We start from the raw sequence: 18693 nt of genomic DNA, 5'->3' as shown, positions 1-18693 counted from the left end.
TGAAAATTAATGAATGTTTGATATTCATGATTAGGGCTGATGTTGGTTAAAAATAAACTAAAAGAAATTAGAAAGTTATATTAATGTGTAATATTTTTCAGACTGCTTTTGAAAAGCTATTTTGTGTGTAGAGTGGTATTTGACACTTCTCAAAAAATAATAATGTATATTTAAAATAAATCAACGTTGCTTCTAATCATTGGCATATCTCAGGCTGTGATAATAAAAAATGTTTATTTACTATTTAATATTTATTTAAAATATATTGTTTTGCTCTAAAAACACAGAGGCATCCTGACAGAAAACTGGCATTTACAGGGTCAAAACTGTGAAAATTAATTTGGTATTTATGATTAGGACTGAATGAAAGCACAAAATCATAATAATGTCTAATATTTTTGAAGCTCGGTTTTAAAAAGCGGAATTTGTGTGCAGGACAGTGTGAGTGTGAGTTTCTGACTCTGCACAAAAACAAACATGTATGAAAATCAGCGTTGCTGCGGATCACGGACACATCCCGGACCGTGATCACGGACACATCCCGGACCGTGATCACGGACTCTGCGTGTAGTATTTTGAGAGTATTTGTTACTCTGCCGTGAATGAGTCTCGCATTAGGACCCAGAGCGGCGCGGCGGTCAGGGTCCGTGCTGTAAAAATAGCAGCAGCGCGCCGCTCGGAGCAGTTGGGGGTCATGAGGAGACCTGGACGGACCGGACCGGCCTGAACCGTCCTCCGTCTGCAGCAGCGAACAGGTGAGAGTTTAAAAAGCGCAGAGAGGCAGAGTTCACCTGAGGCGACGATCAGCTGACGGCTGCACGTGAGTCCGTCTGTCCTTGTGAGAGGCGTTCACGGACCGCCGCCGCTGTCGGATCGCTGCGCGTCTACAGTTTAACGCGTTTAAAGCGTTTAAAGCGTTTAACGCGTTTAAAGCGTTTAACGCGTTTAAAGCGTTTAACGCGTTTAAAGCTGAGCACATCGGCTTGATTTCCTCCGAAAACATAGAAAAAAGGCTCCGAGAGACTTAACAAGAAAAGACCCCAAAATTAGAAAGAACATCTGTTTAAAAAAGAAAAGAAAATTACCTAAAACAAGCAAAAAAGGGGAAAAAACAACAGAACAAAAACTGAAAATGATGTGTGCTAAATAAAAATATAAACAATTGTAATTTAATCTAATTTAAAATATATAAGTATAAAATATTGACTTTTTTTCTCTGTAGTTTGATAATTTTCAAATTGTATTTATTTATTTTTAAGTTAAGCTTAAGGTAATTTTTTTTGGAAACATTTATGCACAAAAAATCTACTTCACATGTAGTATATTTAAAATAAATCTGTTTTTCTACTTAAAACATATTGTATTAATGACAAAAACCTGGCATTTAAATGGTTAACACTCTGAAAATGAATGAGTATTTTATATCTATGATTGGGACTGATGATGGTTTAAAAAGTTATGCAGGGCGAATAAAAAATGTATGATATAGTTTAAAGCGCTATTTCGAAATGATGATTTTTAAATAAATATGCGTCTGACATAAATAAATGAGGTGATAAATCTATCAGTCTAATACATTTTTAAAAAATGGTCCGATCTATGAAATGACAAAACATAACTCATTTGAATCTAACAGATAAAAAATAAAAAGAGCTGGGAAATAAATGTGGCTTTAGGGAATAAAAGTTCCCCCAAATTAATAAAAATACTACTTCCTTTATTTAAAAAACAATACTGTATGTGTTGGATACAGGCTTCCCATGATCATGGAAAACTTGGAAAAGTCATGGAAATTCACAAACACCTTTTCATGCCTGGAAAAATCATGGAATTGGTAAAAGTTTTGGAAAAGTCATGTGACTCGTGTATAATGATTCATCTGTTATTAATGTAACATAACAGCAGATTTATTTTCTTTCCCCTCATGTGTCTGAAATTATGTTCGAATCAGGTCTGAATCTGATTTATCCCCAAAAAATGCCAGGCAAGAACAACTCTGGGTCCTTGAGAAGTCATGGAAAAGTTTTGAAAAGTCCCTGAAATTATATATCTTAAAGACCCACACTGAGTAATTTACATATTTATGTGGACATTTTTTCATATATCAATATCTTAAATTATTCTCTTTATTAATTTACTCGTCTCTCTGACCAGGTGGCGGTCTCCTGTGAGCGTCAGAGCCTGAGTAAGGAAGCCCGTGAGGGTCAGTGCAGCAGGATGCTGCAGCTGTGTAAAGTCACGAGCGCCCTGTTCATCAGTAACGCGCGCTCCGCCTGCAGCGACGAGCTCCTCCAGCAGGAGGCGGTGACGCTCTGCATCAACGTGTCCAAGCAGCAGCCGTTTCCCGCCGCCGCGGCCGTCACCAAGCTGCAGATCCCCGTGTACGACGACCCCAACGAGGACCTGTACGCCCACTTCGACCGCTGCGCCGACGCCATCCAGCAGGAGGCGAACCGCGGAGGACGCAGCGTCGTCTACTGCAAGAACGGACGCAGCCGCTCGGCCACCGTCTGCGTCGCCTACCTGATGAAACACCGCCAACTGACGCTGACCGACGCGCTACAGGTGAGCCGCTCGGACGCAGTCTCAGGTCAGACAGGAAGTGGTCGTACTCGACGAGGCGGCGCTTCCTCCGCGACTGTCTCAGTTCAGCCAATCAGAGAGCGGCGTTATCCTCGCTGAGCGTTACATCAGAAAACTGATCAGATTTTTGGTGATTTGAGTTAAAGCTGATCGTAAACGCAGATGTCAACACAACGCGTCCCCCGGCGTCCCCGCGGGTCCTTAAAAAGTCTTAAAAGACATTGAATTCACTCGTCTCAAAATAAGGCCGCAATTAGTATAAAATTGACTTAAATTAACCTTTCAGAACTCCTTAAAATGCTCAGAGATGGGAAGTATGATTTTATGAATATTTTTTCTGATATTGCATTGTCAAATCTCAAAATAGATCTTTTTTTGTTGTTAATAATTTAATAAATTAAACGCGTCATGATGGGAGTCCAGGCGGTGGAAACTCACATGCAGAGCGAAACACAAAACCGCCCCAAAAACCGCCCCGAAACGTTAAATATTTCCAGCTTCTGATGGTAAACCAAACAGATAAAGTTAAATAAAGTTAGCACCTTAAAAATGTCTATTTAAAAAATAACAATTAATATATTTATTAATTGAATGATATTGACTCATTTAGATATTCATGTTTACATTTATTTATTTATTTCATAATATGTGTGTTTATTTATTTAATTATTCAATTAAGTTTTATTTATAAAACCCAAAATCAAATTCACAGTTAAATCATGACGTCCCTCTGTCCTTACACACACACACAGATTAGGAAAAAAAACTCCCCAAAAACACAAACATGGGGTCAAAAAACGGTAGAAATCTTAAGAGGAGCGACTGAGGCGGGATTTCTCCTCCAGACGTTTTATTTAATGTTGACAGGTGTCTAATTTAGTGTTTCTTTATTCACTTCACAGAGAAGATGAACCGAAACAAAATAAACGCGCAAAGAAAAGTGAAATAAAGTAAAAAGTGAGCGGAGGCAGAGGTGAACCTGAGAGCCGTGAAAACTCTTCTCTGATCGGAGGTCACAAATATCCCGACTGCGTCGTCTGCAGAAACTCAGAGTCGCGGTGTCAGTTACCAAAGTGCCCTCGACGACCGTGTCCTCGCCCAGTGTCCGAAAACACAGAAATCTGACTTCTCACTGATTTCATGGTCAGTTTGCATTTTTTACTGCGCTCATTCATTTATGAAATGTCTGATTGTTTTATTGTGTCAGTGACTGACGTGTTTTCATAAAAATCAGTGTTTTTTTTATCTCTGCTCCCGCCGAGCACGTGTCACTGTCCAATAATGCAGCAGTGTTGTCTCATTTAGTCCTTATTAATGTTAACACTTAAATTCTCCATTAAACTGCTTTTTTAAAAAAAATTAATTTAGCGATGTGTTAATTGTCATTTTGAAATACATTCATGTGCAGAACTGAATTTAAGAAGAAAATCATATTAATGTATATTTAAAGTGTGATTTTAAAAAGTGCATTGTTTGTGCAGAGACGTACGAGTGTGAGAATTTGAAAAAAATCAACATTGCTGCTGATCATTGACGTGTCTCCAGGTTTCATCTGCAGAAAAAGTCCACTTGTAGTATATTAAAAATAACTCTTTTTTTGTATCTAAAAACATTGTGACATCGCGACAAAAAATGGCATTTAAAGGGCTTAAATTCTGAAAAACAAAAAAACCTTAATGAAAGTGGAAAATCATATTAATGCATAATATTATTTAAAGCGTGATTTTGAATTCGAGTGTGTGTGACATGACCGCTGACACCCGTGACCTTTTTCTCTTTTCCCCAGAAAGTGAAGACGGCTCGTCACGAGATCGATCCGAACCCCGGCTTCCGGTCTCAGCTGCAGAGATACGAGCAGGAGCTGAAGAGGAGACGAGGACAGACGGACTGAGGGACGGACGGACGGGGACGTCCTGAAATCAGCCCGCATCTCATCTCTTGGTGTTTTTCCTGACTCTGTTTTTGGAATCGAGCTCAGGTTTAGATGCAGACGTTGACGTGAACTCACAAACTGACCTGACACATCACAAAAAAACGTTTAAAGGCTAAATTACGTATGATAACTAAAACTAAAATAAAATAGAAATATTAAGATAGAGACTTTAAAGGACAGGACTGCATGTGTACTGAATATACACATAATACAAACAAAATACAAACTATAATTACTTAATTTCTACATAACTAAGTGCTTTTACTAAAAAGAGACGATAGATCATTTATACAGCCTAAATACATAAAAAAACATAAAAGAAATCATATAAATGAAAAAAATGAAGATGTAAAAGCCAATTTATTTTTTTAATAATTTGCCTTTAGGTGATGTAGATTTAAAAACTGTGACGTGGTCGGAAATAAAACAATTTAACTCATTATTTTCACCTGACATAGTTTTTGTAACGAGTAGAGACGCGACGGCAGTTAATTCAATCAAAAAATTAATTCACAGAGTTCAAACCGGTTAAAATTTCAACATTATTAAAGGTTAATAAACTTACAGAGGTTTAATTGTTGCTTAATAAAAACAGAAAAAAGAAAAGGCAGAAACAGTTTGCATCAGCTGTCAGCGTTTTGATGTTTTAGGCTGACGAGCGTGAATCCACATTATCATTATCCCTTTAATGAACCCGAATATTTCGCTGATCCGAACTGAGCCGAACCATCCAAACTTATTTTGTTCGTGTTTTTCTTCACGTTATTTACGATTTTTGACGATGAACTCACAAAAACAGTGCGAGTCGTCACGTTTCTGTCGAAAAGACAACTTTTCTTTAAAAAAAGCCACAAAATTTACTTGAATGTATTTTTCAGGATAATGAAGCTTAAAGCGTCGATTCGGGGACACGAACCTGAGCCGCCGGTCCGTGACGCCGTGTGGCTGCAGGTCCACCTTCTACCTCCAGATGGAAACATTTCTACAGGAAGTAATGCAGAAGATTAACCCTTTGAAAGCTGGAGCCTCTCAGGCATTTAAACCTCCGAGCACAGAGGAGCCAAAGAGGCAGCGAGAAAGAGATGAGAAAAATAATGTATCACAATTAAATATTTACAATTATGTTACAAACATATAAAAAAATATGCAAAAAAATATTTGTTGAACTAATTTTCAGGTAATTTTCTTGTACTTTTTACCAGTGTTTTGCTAATTTATGGGTATTTTTTTATTTCTCTTTGCCTTCTTGTTTTTGAAAGAAATTAAGCTAATTTGCTGAGGTTTCAAAGGGTTAAACACAAGACCAGTCTGAAAAAACACGAGGAATTAAAATGATCCAAAGCACAATTTATTTTTTTCAGGACATTTTTTTGTCAGTTTTTACTAATTTCACGCTATTTTTGGGGCCATGTGTTATTAAGAGGCTCGTTGTTTTCTCTCCGTGTTGCTGAAAGAAATCAAACCAAATTTTTCAGGTTTCAGAGAAACAAATTGCAAATATTTGTTGACTGACTGATTAAATGTCACAAGTTCCATTAAGTTCAATCGATTCAGACGGATTAATCGACTGTTGATGAATTATTATCATCCCGCCTGCGGTCGACGGCCTGCTGCATTCATGCGTTAAAAGTATCTAAATGTCTTCGTGTTAATCTGCAGCTTAGTTCAGTTTCAACGACGCATTCATGTAAACGCAAAAACAGCATTAATAACTTTATTATTCATCGTGTTTCCGTCACGTCTGAACCCAAACGTCAGCAGATCTGATCGGCCCGGTAATGGTGCTTTTTTAAAAATCTTCAGTTTACTTTAACATTTGCAGTTAATGTTTTTTTAAATGCTGGTACAAACTGTAGTTTTAGAAGTTATTCTTTATGAACATATATATGATTAATAGTCTCAGAAGCCATTAAAGGTCTTAAACTGTAGTTAGTAAATAAACAGACTTTAGCTCAGGTTAAAACAGTAAGAAACATATTAAAGATTATCTGCGGCAGCATTTAAGTAGCGGCAGCATATTATGTCTGCAGGATAAATGTGCTCAGACAGCTCTGCAGACTGAAATCAGGATCTGATTGTTGGAAATCAGAAATGTGATTTTAAAGCTGCTGACGGATGACATTTATCGGTCCAGTGACTCTGTGTTGACGCGAGTGTGTGTGTGTGTGTGTGTGTGTGAATCTCAGGTGTGTATATTGTGGTGCTCGAGTAAAAGCAATAATGTAAAGCAGAGCTGCTGTCGGCGTAGACGCGTCCGGCCTCAGCCCGCCTGCTGCGTGGACGCTCTGTCGTTACGTAGCACGGACGAACACGTGATGCTGCGTCCCTTTAAGACTGCTGCTGTGTTAATGTGTCGGCCTAAATTCTTGAAATGTAAATAAATTCATGTGTTCATCATTCAGCGATCCGCTCTGTTTGCTCTGTGGAGTTTTGCGCCGCGTTGTACGAGTTTTCACGGACTTCATTTTACTAAAAATGTGATCTTTGTGGAGATGACGCAGTGGGAGAGACTGCGGCTGGTTAATGTTTGAGAGAAAACGCTGCATAAATAAGTGAACCACATACAGATACTTTATGTGCAACTACAGGATTCACAGGGTTCATCCTCTGGGGAATATGAATGTCTGAATCGAATTTTAGCCGACAGACGTAGAAATGCAGAGCTCCAGACAGCGTCGGGGTTATGCCGAGTATAGCTCCGGTGTGTTATCGAGCTACGGTTTTAGGCCCGCCCAAAAAATCTTCAACAGGAAAATGCTGAAAAAACAGTCAACCGTCTAACTCCATAATTCAGTACTAAAGATAAGTACGCAAATGTGTGTTTGGTAGATCATTTCTTTGTTGTAACTGTGCTTCTTCTTGGCGTTTTTATTTCCCTTTTAAATGTCCGGATTTATCAGGAAAATGCATTTGTGCGATGAGCGGCAGAGCTGAGTGTAGTATGTTTAAAGAAGTCTGAAGTCATAGTTTAGTGTTTTGATTAAGAGTACATCCAAAGTTTTGTAGTGATAATACAGTATGGTAGTACTTTTATTCACAGTACTGACGTGAGTCTTTGGGGTGAAAAAGGAGACGAAGGCGTCTTTAGACAGAACCAGTTTATTGATGAAGACCTGGACTGTACTGAGACCCGGACGTGGTCTAACAGACCAGACTAATCGACTGTTGGGGGTCGAGGTGGGTCAGACACTCGGGGGCTCTTGTGGATGGTGTCCTTTGTCCCAGTCCTCACGCACTTTGTCGATCCACTCGTTGTAGTTGGACACCTTGGTGTAGATGCCCAGCTTGTCCTCCCTGCCGCAGCCCTCGCCCCAGGACACCAGGCCGATCAGGAACCAGGTGTCTCGGTACAGAGTGACCATCGGCCCGCCGCTGTCCCCCTCGCAGGCGTCCAACCTCTGTCCGAGGATCCCAGCGCAGAGGACGTTGTTGGAGATGTTGTGGGACATCTGGTGGGAACAGATGCTGCGGTCGACCAGCGGGATGTTGATGACGTTAAGCGCCGAGCTGAACTTGGTGCTGTCCAGGTCTTCTTTGCCCCAGCCGGTCACCACGGTGACGGTGCCGTTCAGGTGGAGCACCCGCTCGGCCATCTCGCGTGTCGGCAAACAGGCGGGGACAATGTACTGGGAGAAGGGGGCGGGGCCCTGCAGGCGCAGCAGTGCGATGTCGTTGTCCACCGTCCTGCTGTTGTAGTTTGGGTGTTTGAAGGTCTTAATGACACTCAGGGTGACCTCGGTGCCTTCGTCTCTGTGACGCTCGTAGTCACCTGAAGACACAGACCGAGGTGTCCCCCAAGATGTCCCTCAGAGCAGGCGGTAAGTACACCTCACTATTCCTTTACATTCACTGACACTTAAGATTTGACGCGTTAGAGTAGAGTAGAGTAGAGTAGAGTAGAGTAGAGTAGTATGTCAAACATTTAAAAAAGAAATCATAGTAAAAAATGTCGTCCACACTGACATAAAATATTCATAGTACAGCATGTCGTCTTACAAATCACGTCGTCCAAAAATGAATCAACAGGTCATAGTTTAATACGCTGAGAGTCATGAAAATACAAGTCTGTCAAAAACGTCTTAGTATTGTATTTTGAAAAAATATAAAAATGTTGAAAAAGTATGTGTAGTATATAAACTGTCCAAAAAAAGTAGTATAGTATGTCAAAGAAAAGTCATAAAAACACCACAGTGAAAAGAAGTCACAGCAGACTGCGCTGAAAACGCTGTCCGCTGAAGCGCTGTAGTAAAGTTTGTCAGAAGTATAATTTTTCAATGAGTCATAAAAACAAACTATTGTATGTTGAAAAAAATCATAATTCCCTAAAAATGTTGTCATATGTTTTGTCTAGACTTTTTTTTAAGAGTCATAGTACAGTAAGTCGATGAAATGTCAAATGTCGTATAAACATCCGAGTAAAGTATATTCAAGTACATCTTTGTGTAGTATGTTGAAAGAAATTCTACGATAAAAATACCACCAAAAGTCATACTATACCGTGTCGGCCAACATGACTTACGTCCGAGCTTCGTGTGACCACAGTATCATAAAATAGTGGTACTATAAAAAGTGAACGGCTTTAATCGCAGTAACAAAGTTTTCGTGTCTTGTGTCGTGTTCGGTGCAGCGGACTCACCGAGCCGCACGCTCACTCTGAAGGTGTTGTCGAGGCAGTGGGCGGCGGTCAGGACCCAGCTCTCATCGATGAGGACGCCTCCGCAGTGAAAACGCCCTCTGGCGTTCAGCATGAGCACCTGCACGCAAAAACACAAAAACGTTCACTTCAGGTCATTGTCAAAGCGCCAGGAGACGTAGATCATTTCTGTGTTTTTAACACTTCGTGCACCTGAAGAGGTTTTTATTATGAACTCGTCAGCCGCGTCACATCTGTGTTTTGGGTCAGTTACCTGCCAGGGACTCTCGCCCTTTTTTCCCACCTCCCCTCCCACCATCCAGGGCATCAGGCCGTCCTGCGGCTTCGTGTACGACGACCTACCGATCAGCAGCCGACCGCAGGACGAGGGACCTGCCGGAGGGGACAGAGACACGTTAAACCACGCTGTACTGTTATTGCTGTTATTAACTATTGTTATTAACTCTCCTGAGCAGAGATTTCAGCCTAAATATCAACTTTAGATTCAATCACAGAAGAGACAAAACTTTTTCTGCCTATTAAACGTAGGTAATAAACTCACTGATATAAAAACCACAGGTTTAAAAATATAAACATTTACGTGTCCGCACTGACCGACATGCCCGACTCTTCCAAAATATTATCTGCTGATGACTCGATAACGATTTCAGATTTTAAATCCAAGCACTTTCAAGTACTTTCCAGACTGGATGATGATTTGAACGCAGAAAAGAGAAGAAATGTATTTATTTTCTCACCTTTCGGGTCACATTTCTTGGAGTCGTCGTTGAGTTTGTATCCGCTCACGCAGCTGCAGCGCCTCGTCAGGCCGTCCTTGCTCTCCGAACAGTCGTGGTCACAGCCGCCGTTATCCACCGAGCAGTTCGTGGCCGTTTGAGCTGAACAGCAGACAGATTAAAATAAGTAACGTTAAACATTTTAGTGGTAATTTCTCTGATTTCACTGTGACGAGACGCTCAGTCTCTGCTGGACTGTCGGTCAGACACAGCGAGACTTTTAAAGTCGTCTCATGGAAGTTTTTATTATTTCCTCTGACATTTTTTATTGATAAACATCAAGTGATTTTTCAAGAAAATTATGAAAATAATTATGAACCGAGGATCTCTGAGGAGCTAATTCGCTGTTTTGTAACTGAAATCAGGATTTTGAAAACGGATCAAACAAACTTTTCACACATTTTTTCATGAACCAGCTTTCAATTTGTTTTTACTCAAATTTGTGTTTTTTATGTCTGTAAATGTGTTTTTTAAAAGTGAGATAAATAAAGGATATTCATGATTATAGCTCTACTTCTGCATAGAAAACACTTTCATTTTAAGTATGAAATAATAAAAAGGTTTTCACAATGATGAGGTCGTGTCGGTCTCTCTGTGATGCATAAATCTGTTCGAGTTCAAATTGTTGAATTTTTCTTGTTTTTTACATTTAAAAAAAGCTAAAACTAAATCTGAATTTTCTTTCTCTTAAAAACAGTATATGTTGTTTATTGTGTCACTGATTTACTTTTTTTTGTTTTTTTTCATTCTGCAGCTTCACAGTTCCTTCAGTACCTAAAACCAAACTTTCAGATTTTGGTTTTAATTCATGAATGTTTGAGCATTAAAAGGTTATTTTCCCGTGTGTTGAAGTTGATGCTGCTGCGTATAAACTCGAATAACGCCGCGGCTCCGAGGGTCAGAATAAATGTTTGTTTTTGGGGAAATGAACCCGTTTGGTGGTTCACAGACCGACTCAACAGGATCACGGGTTCGTCATGTCTGCATGTCGTTACCACTCACGCTGGTCGCAGTATTTGCCCTCGTATCCGTGGTTACAGCGGCAGGCGTAGTCCTGGTACAGGTCCACACAGGCTCCGTGGACACACATGTTGGACTGACACTGGTTCCCATCTGAAACAGGTAAGATCAGTGTGAATACATTTCCCACAATGCCCTACGCTGCAGGACAGGGCAAAGTCTCAAAGTACAAAGTGTTCGTTCGGTGAAGAAAACCACGAACACGTCAACAAACTGCCTCAACTCAACAAAAGAGTTTAAATGATCCGCTGAAGATTAACACTGAGCGCGTCAGAATAATTCACAAATGCTCAAATAGGAACATTTTTACTGATCTGAACGTCGTGTAAGTGAAGCTTTTCATTAAAGTCTATCAGCTGACAAAGGTTTTTTTATGTCTTTAATTTTTTAAAGACATTTTTATGATTTTATTTTTTAAAAAAATGTTATTTTTCTTTTCTGAAAATTTGTTATTTTGCTGATTATTGAAGAAGAAATGATGCTTTTTTCTTTCATAATTTTCTAAGATTCTGATTTTTTTTCTGGAAAGCATGTTTTCTTCAAAAATCACCAAAAATAACATATTGTTAATTACTGTTGAATTTTAAAGTTCGGTTCTTGAACACCTCATGTGTTATACAGGTTTGCAACAAACATGATTTTTTTAAAATGTTTCAGGTTTTTCATGACCATCTGCAGCCTGAAGTGGGTCCATCAGAATTTTTTTTACTTTCTGGTGTTTCCATTCGTGTTTTCACATTGCGATACTGTACTGAGACTTTTGGGTTTCTTACCTGTGTACACCGTCCAGAACTCCAGCTGCAAACACACCAAACAAAAGGTAAACCGCTCAGAAAAATTCACCAGCACTGACGATGCTGCGGCTTCGTTCGTTCACGTTACCGTCGCTTCCCGGTTTTGGAAAATCTCTTGTGCTTCTTCAAAGTCACATTTCTCCTCCACACATTCGCGCTCCATTGAAGCAGGTTTCAGCTCCTCCAGGAAAGAGTTCGCCCGGCGGGATCGAAGCAGCATGTGAGCCTCAGGAGCGTCCGAGAACACTGGACGGTCACAGACGGGACGAGGACACGCAGGACAACAACAGTTAAATGTTTTACAAGCTCAGAGACTTTTTGGACCACATGCTACAGTATTCGGTTGTCAGCTGGTTTTGTAACGTGTCATATTTTGACATTTTTCGCCGTACTACAGTATGTCGATTTTGGTCACTATACAATGTTTTTGGATGTTTTTTTTGACGTTCTATAGTATGACGTGTGTCAACATGCTATACTATGTGTTTTCAGCTGTTTTTTGGACAGGTCATGTTTTGACATTTTTCGCCACTATAGTATAGTATATAGTAGTAGTATAGTAGTACTATAGTATGATTGTAAAAGCCATTTGGTTTATGGTTGGATTTCTCTTCATGTTTTTGCTGTTTTTCTTTGTTTGCCTCTCTACCAACACTTGGGGGCGCAGTGTTGCCGGTTGGCTGCCGTCGTCGGGTCAGAGTTTATGTAATCAGTGAATAAATGGACTCAGGTGTTGCTTTGGGGGAGGAGCAAACAGTTTTAGACTGCGAATGAGAGGAAATTGTGGAGTTTTTGGGGTAAAATCTGACAATATTGGAAAATAAGTGGATGTTTGGTCCACTTTATTTTTTGTTGTTACGTTTACGTTACGTTTGTTGTTAACCGGAGAAAATAAATCTACATTATTTTTTGGACACGTTGGACATTTCGTTTTCATTCACGCGTCAAACAAATGCCGACAAGTAACCGAGTGACTTTTTTTATTTTGAATGGGAGAGACTCACTACAACGATGTTTTTGGTCATTTTTTCAACATGCTACATTATGACCTTTTTGGCTGTTTTTTCATCACTGTAAGTTATGACGTGTCCTCGATACTATAACGTGTCTCTGACGTGTTTTTAGTATGACTTTTTGGTGGCATTTTGGACGACATGCTTTACCATGACTTTTTTTCTTTTGTTTTGGTCGACATAATTTACTACGACTTTCGATCTCATTCATGATACTGATTGACATTTAGAGAGTTTTAAGAGACATTCATGAAGCACGTAAATGCTAACCATCTGCTTCACAAAATGTTTTTTTTTATTGATCCATCCGTGTGCACCCACCTGACAGACTGAGCACTGACGCCGACCACAGAGCGACGACGATGGACACCCAGAGGACGAGGCGGGACATGACCTCAGTCAAACCTGCAGCCAATTAGACGAGACAGACACCAGCCAATCACCTCTTCCGTCAGCGGTTGTATTCGCCCACTCTGCCGTGAAACGGAAACACAAACATTCAGATCCATGTCTAAATGACGCTTAACGAAAATAAAACAGGACGAAAACTGAGGAGAAAAAAATCACAACATCGTCTCTGCGGTATCGACCCGATTCAGCTGAGAGCAAACACACGGCGGGGTCCCTGTTTGAACCTCTGCGACCTTTGACCTCTGACCTACAGGGGGCTGCAGAGCCGAGACGACGTCCTCAAACCGCCATGACAACCAAAACCCAAAAACGACGAGTGGACTTCGGGGAACGAGGAGCGTTTCTGTACTTACGTGTGAGGAATGGAAGCCGTGGACGGAGACGATGCTTCGCTGTTTGTGGTTGTTAATGACTAACTGCCCGTGTTTACTGAGAGTCCACAGTCTGCAAAAACACACACACACACACACACACACACACACACACACACACACACACCTCCCCTTAACCTCCACCCACTCACCTCTGAAACACACCAGAGCCTCGTTTACCAAAAGTCCAAAAAGTTTTTCTTTCACAGCTTCTCTCAAAGCGTCCATCCGTCCAGTCCAGAGAGACCTCGACCTCCGCCGCAGCGTCTTCACCGAGCTGACTGGACAAAAACAGTTTCAGTGTCCCTGATGGGATTAAAAACTCATTCTCATCCTTAAAGAAGTATTTCACCGATATAAAGAGGGTCCCATCGTAATGCTGCTCGGTCTCTGGGGTAGAAAGACTTTTGAATTTGGTGCTTCATGACCAGAGAGAGCAGAGGACACTTTTGCTTAAGACGTAGAAAACCTACATGTCCCAGAATGCACTGCGCCGTACCAGACCAATGAACGCTCCCACGTTGGGGGACGTAATGTGAACTCATCGTTTTGGCACCGTAGCTGCCGGACGGTTACAAAACCAGGCCGGATCTAGAATTTGGCTCAAATGCTCCACCTGGTCCACGAACGCCAGACAGACATCTTTAGCCCCGAAAAATTCTCACTTTGAGCAGTTATTGTCACTAAAACAAGGACACTCAACTTGCCCGTGCATGTTTCTAGGATTTTAGGACATTTCTAGGATTTTAGGACATTTCTCGGATTTTAGGACATTTCTAGTATTTTAGTGCATTTATCTGATTTTGGGACATTTCTTAGATTTTAGAACAATAAACAAGCTCTATTTTGATGCTGTTTTATTATTTTAAATGTTGAAAAATAACTGAATAATTGAGGAATAATAATAATTGAGGTTAAGAGGAACACATGGAAGACAATGAACATACTATAGCACCTTAAAAGTTTCTGTTTGCACCAGCAGAGGTGTGAAATATCTGGCATTTATCAACATTTTTCTGAGTGACTTTGTGTTTCTCAATCTGCATGTGAGATTCGCTTCCTCGGATCCCAATTATGATGAGTTTAAGAAGAGGGATTTATTAAATTACATAACAAAAAAATTCTGACAGTAATAATAATTATCATTATTATAAATTACTTTGAGATTTTACAGTGCAACGTCTGAAAAAAAGATTAATAAAATCATAAGACCCCTAAAATATAATTTAAGTCAATTTAATGCCAATGACGGCCTTATAGTTAGATTAATGAATTCAGTACCTGTTAAAACTTTTCAAGGATGCGTGGAGCCCACACAGAATGACCTTTTTGGTCCAGTGAATGACTTAGACCTGATCTCACTGCCAAAATCCAACGATGACGGTTTTGAGAGGAGAAGATTTGGTAACTTACTGAAGAACAAAACAAAAAAAAATTATTTAAAATGTTTGCAAGATAACGTCAGGAAAAAAGGGATTCATGAAATCTAATTCTCCGTGTTTTAGCATTTTAAAGACTGATTTCAGCCATTTTATCCCTCCTCTCATGATGAGGGTTTATATGACACAATTTTTTCATGAAACTTCCTCTACTGGATTTTAAAAGGAAGTGTCGAATTACACCATTTGTTTCTTTACAAATGTGAGACTTAAGTTCCTATCCCAAAGAAAGAAAAACTTAAAAAATTTATATTAAAATTTGTATTTTGTATCTAGGTAATTCCAATTTTCAAAAAAAAAAAAAAAAAAAAAAAGTTTAAACATGTAGGCCTTTAAAAGTCAAATCCAGAGCAGGAAGAGCACGACGAACCTCTGCAAAGTGTCCGAGCTGCAGACGACGACGAGTCCTGCAACAAAAACAGAAAAAAAAAAGTTCAAGACAAGATAATAAAGATGCAAAAAGGGTGCACACACATCATCTTTTCAATTATGAATTACATAACACACACAGAGTATAAAGACATCAAATAACTGAGATCACAAAGACATCAAATGGAGATACAGAGAAGGAGACGCTTCACTTTACGAAACACTTTATGCAACAGAGGACGTCGCTCACATTGACTCACATTAATTCCCTGCTGGGGATTCGTTTCGGCTAATTTTGCTTTCAGAAGCCCGACACTTATTAATGAGTAACTAACCGGTTAATTTCTAAGAAAAAAATGCAAAAAGAGGCTTTTCCTGTACAGGTGGCGCTCCACTGACTCAGCGTGAGCGAACGCTGCATTTCAGAGCACTGTTCATGGAGAGAGGTGGCGAAATTTAAAATTACCGTTAAATCGTTTTACAATTATTTATTCATTATTTTGGCTGGGTTTTTTTCTGTAAAAAAATCTTTTTTTTTTTAAAGGAAAAATTCTACAAATTTCTTTCTCTTTAAACATTTTTGGTGATCTTTTTTTTATCTTTAAAAAAATGGCAACTAAAACATTAAAACACAAACATACCATGCCTTACAAATAAAATGCTGATTTTTTTTCTTAAAAAAAACTGGCTTCATTTATGAAAAAATGAATGATGAAATTATCATTTTTTGGTCTTTAAACATTGTTGGTGATTTTTTGTTTTTGAAAAAAGCCATTTTCAAAGTCCAAAGTCCATGTTTCTCAGTGAGTCTTTTTTCCTTATTTCTTTCCATTATGTCCTACTATGTCAAGGAGTTAAAGTGGCCTTTGTTTTTCGCAAAAAAAGGGTGATTTTATTTTCTTTAAAATACATAAATAAATATTTTCTTTATAATGTTTCTGGCAAATTTTTCCCCAATCACGCTGTTTTTCAGTGAGTTTTTTCTTACTTCTCCCCTTTATGTCCTATTATTTTCAGGATTTAAAGCAGCCTTTGTTTTCTCCTGAATCGGACAGTATGTGTAAAGAGGCTTTTCCTCGAAACGTAAGTTATCAGGTCTCAGACCAAAGGAACTGAGCAGCATCACGACGATCCTCATTTTATTAACTGAAGCTCTTTATGTTGAACACGGTTTGGATAACGTGTGTCACAGTGGTCACATGAGCCTCTAAAAACGTGACCTCTCCCCCTCATGTGACTGTTTCTGTTTTCTTGCAGCGTGGCGAAGGCTCCGCTGACCTCAGGTTGCCCGTCGACGCCCCTCATCACGCCGTGAGGGTCCTCACGCAGGAATGCAGGTGGAGGTGTGAAACTCGGCCGGCCTGCGCTGGTTGTGGAAACCAGGACACATATTAAGGTTAACTATTCAGCTCGCTGTCGTCTTTTGTGCCTCGGCTTTGTTCCCTCGGCTCGGTTTACATGCGTCCTCTTCTGTTTTGATTTTTCAGAATAAAAGCCTGCCTGGGGACATACAGGAGCCGTCTCTGGTTCCACGGGCGACTGCGATGGGGTGACTAACAGCGTGCTGGCAGGACAGCGAGGAAGGGTGTGGTTTCAAGCACGTCTTTATTTGTGATGGAGGTCTGAGATCTGGCGGGCCGCCTGCGGGTTTGTGTCCGAGCTCTACGTTTGTTCCTTCACTTCCTGTGAGCCGCTCAAAGGACGGGGCTCCAGTTTTTCTGTCTTTTTCTTCTGCAGCGTGCAGTTTGAGTCTGTCGGCTGGTTTCCATCACTGATAGTTTCAAAATGCCGATAAAACTCATGTGGAGCTGACTGTTTCCGCTGAGTGATGTTGTGCAACTTCTCCTCTGGTGATAATGTCCCAGTAACCATGGCGACGGATGTTCAAAACATCAGCAGCTTTATTTCTATTGCAGCCACCGCACGAGCCGTCATTATTTTAATCCAAGGCCACGTCGGCGTGTTATGGGAGAATATCTCCGGCCTAAAGCTGTTTTCTGGCAGTTTCAAAGTTATTAAAATGACAACAATTCAACATTTATTAATTATATTCATTTCATATTCATAAATCTTATAAAAACAATGTTTTCATAGGATTTATGAATTACTATCATGCTAATGCAGAGATCGAGGAAGTAAAGGCGACAGCGGCGACGTTGGTGGTGCGTCCGGCCTCTAAATTGAGCCCTGAATGAATAAAAATTTCTCCCTAAAAGTTCCTCCCACGCTGACGCTTTCTTTGCATGTGTTGCAAACGTCTTATACGCACACTGTTTCATTAAAAACATTTAAAATTGTCATCATTAAAATAAAACGTTAAAATTGCAACAACCAGTGTTTAAAATCTTTTAAAGGCCTAATGGAGACTTTGGAGCTGTCCAGTTTGGAGACTTATTTATTTTTGTCTTTTGTTAGACTGACCATATGACTTTAAGTCTGCACATTTTTGAGTTCATTTCATTTCGTATAAAAAAAAACTGCTTCTTTTTAAAGAATTTGTAGTTTTTTGGGTTTTTTTGGTCATACTGTGTAATTTATCCATCAATCATAAATAAGCCCATGCTGCTGGACCCTGTCCCAACAGGCACCCTGAACCGTTCACAAGGCAATTAATGCAGATAACCTACAAAACGCCACATATCGGCTTCGATAACTGGCCGGGCCGATAATCTGCTGATCCCTGATACGTAAGTGTAGTTAACAGCAAGTACCTTTCCAACCTAAGGCTGCTTTCTGTCAGTTTCAAAGTTATAAAATGAAAACAAATCATTTGATGAATCACATATTTTTCATATTCATAAATCCTTTAAAAACAATCCTGTTTTTTTTTTTTTAAGAATAGGCATTTAACCCCTGGATGCTAAAAATTGGGAGCTGCTTCTCTGCCAGACAAGGTGACGTAACTGGGTTATGATTAAACTGATACGCTGTGTCACAGGTGAATTGTTACCTGGAAACGATGTGTTTTCACAGACGCAGCACTAGTCTCGACAACAGAAGAAATCTTTTGAAGGAGATTTGTTTACAGTCTGAGCTTCTTATCGCACGACGACACCAAAAGTGACAAAGAAAGGACAGAAGAGAGACGAAAGGAAGAGGAGAGAAAGTGAGAGGAAGAGAGAGAAAGTACCCAAATTTCCTCCAGATTCCCTGAAGTCAGAGTTCAGAGGAGATGATTCAGTGATCGTGTGTCAAACCTGTAATTTTTATGATTACAGACCATTTTTGTTTGATTTTTCTCTCGTTTGTGATCGCTCTGATTCCTGTCACGTGACGACGTGGTGCCACAGAGTGAAGTCATTGTCCTCTGCTGTTAAATGTGCTAAAATA

General features: G+C 39.9%; 2 protein-coding genes and 1 long non-coding RNA gene across 4 annotated transcripts; 2 read left to right on the top strand and 1 right to left on the bottom strand.

The window, feature by feature from the left end:
* The first annotated feature begins 634 nt into the window (after positions 1-634).
* On the top strand, positions 635-6913 carry dusp28 (dual specificity phosphatase 28). The gene is made up of 3 exons (XM_042498429.2): positions 635-755; positions 2155-2565; positions 4370-6913. The coding sequence occupies exons 2-3, from the start codon at positions 2218-2220 to the stop codon at positions 4472-4474; spliced, it is 453 nt and encodes a 150-aa protein (XP_042354363.2). The 5' UTR covers positions 635-755; positions 2155-2217; the 3' UTR covers positions 4475-6913.
* Positions 6914-7599: 686 nt separating this feature from the next.
* Positions 7600-13652, bottom strand: LOC121950878 (vitamin K-dependent protein C). 2 transcript variants are annotated; one of them, XM_042496964.2, is made up of 9 exons: positions 13538-13652; positions 13095-13246; positions 11849-12006; positions 11740-11764; positions 10949-11059; positions 9908-10048; positions 9424-9542; positions 9153-9270; positions 7600-8285 (listed from the first exon to the last, which is right to left on the bottom strand). In XM_042496964.2, the coding sequence occupies exons 2-9, from the start codon at positions 13162-13164 to the stop codon at positions 7699-7701; spliced, it is 1329 nt and encodes a 442-aa protein (XP_042352898.2). In that variant the 5' UTR covers positions 13165-13246; positions 13538-13652; the 3' UTR covers positions 7600-7698. The 2 variants fall into 2 exon arrangements, with proteins under 2 accessions (XP_042352898.2, XP_087942085.1); XM_088085959.1 differs by lacking the exon at positions 13538-13652 and adding an exon at positions 13436-13517.
* LOC148188148 (uncharacterized) lies at positions 11154-12676 on the top strand. Its single transcript, XR_015778237.1, has 2 exons — positions 11154-11291; positions 11624-12676. It is a non-coding gene; the product is annotated as an uncharacterized LOC148188148 (long non-coding RNA).
* Positions 13653-18693: the final 5041 nt, after the last annotated feature.

This window comes from Plectropomus leopardus, chromosome 12 (genome assembly GCF_026936395.1).
Source record: "Plectropomus leopardus strain MGB_pleo_1.0 chromosome 12, ASM2693639v1, whole genome shotgun sequence".
In the NCBI taxonomy this organism is placed as follows: Eukaryota; Metazoa; Chordata; class Actinopteri; order Perciformes; family Serranidae; genus Plectropomus; species Plectropomus leopardus.
The sequence above is the reverse complement of the archived record's forward strand: the minus strand, read 5'-3'. Positions and strand labels throughout refer to the sequence as shown.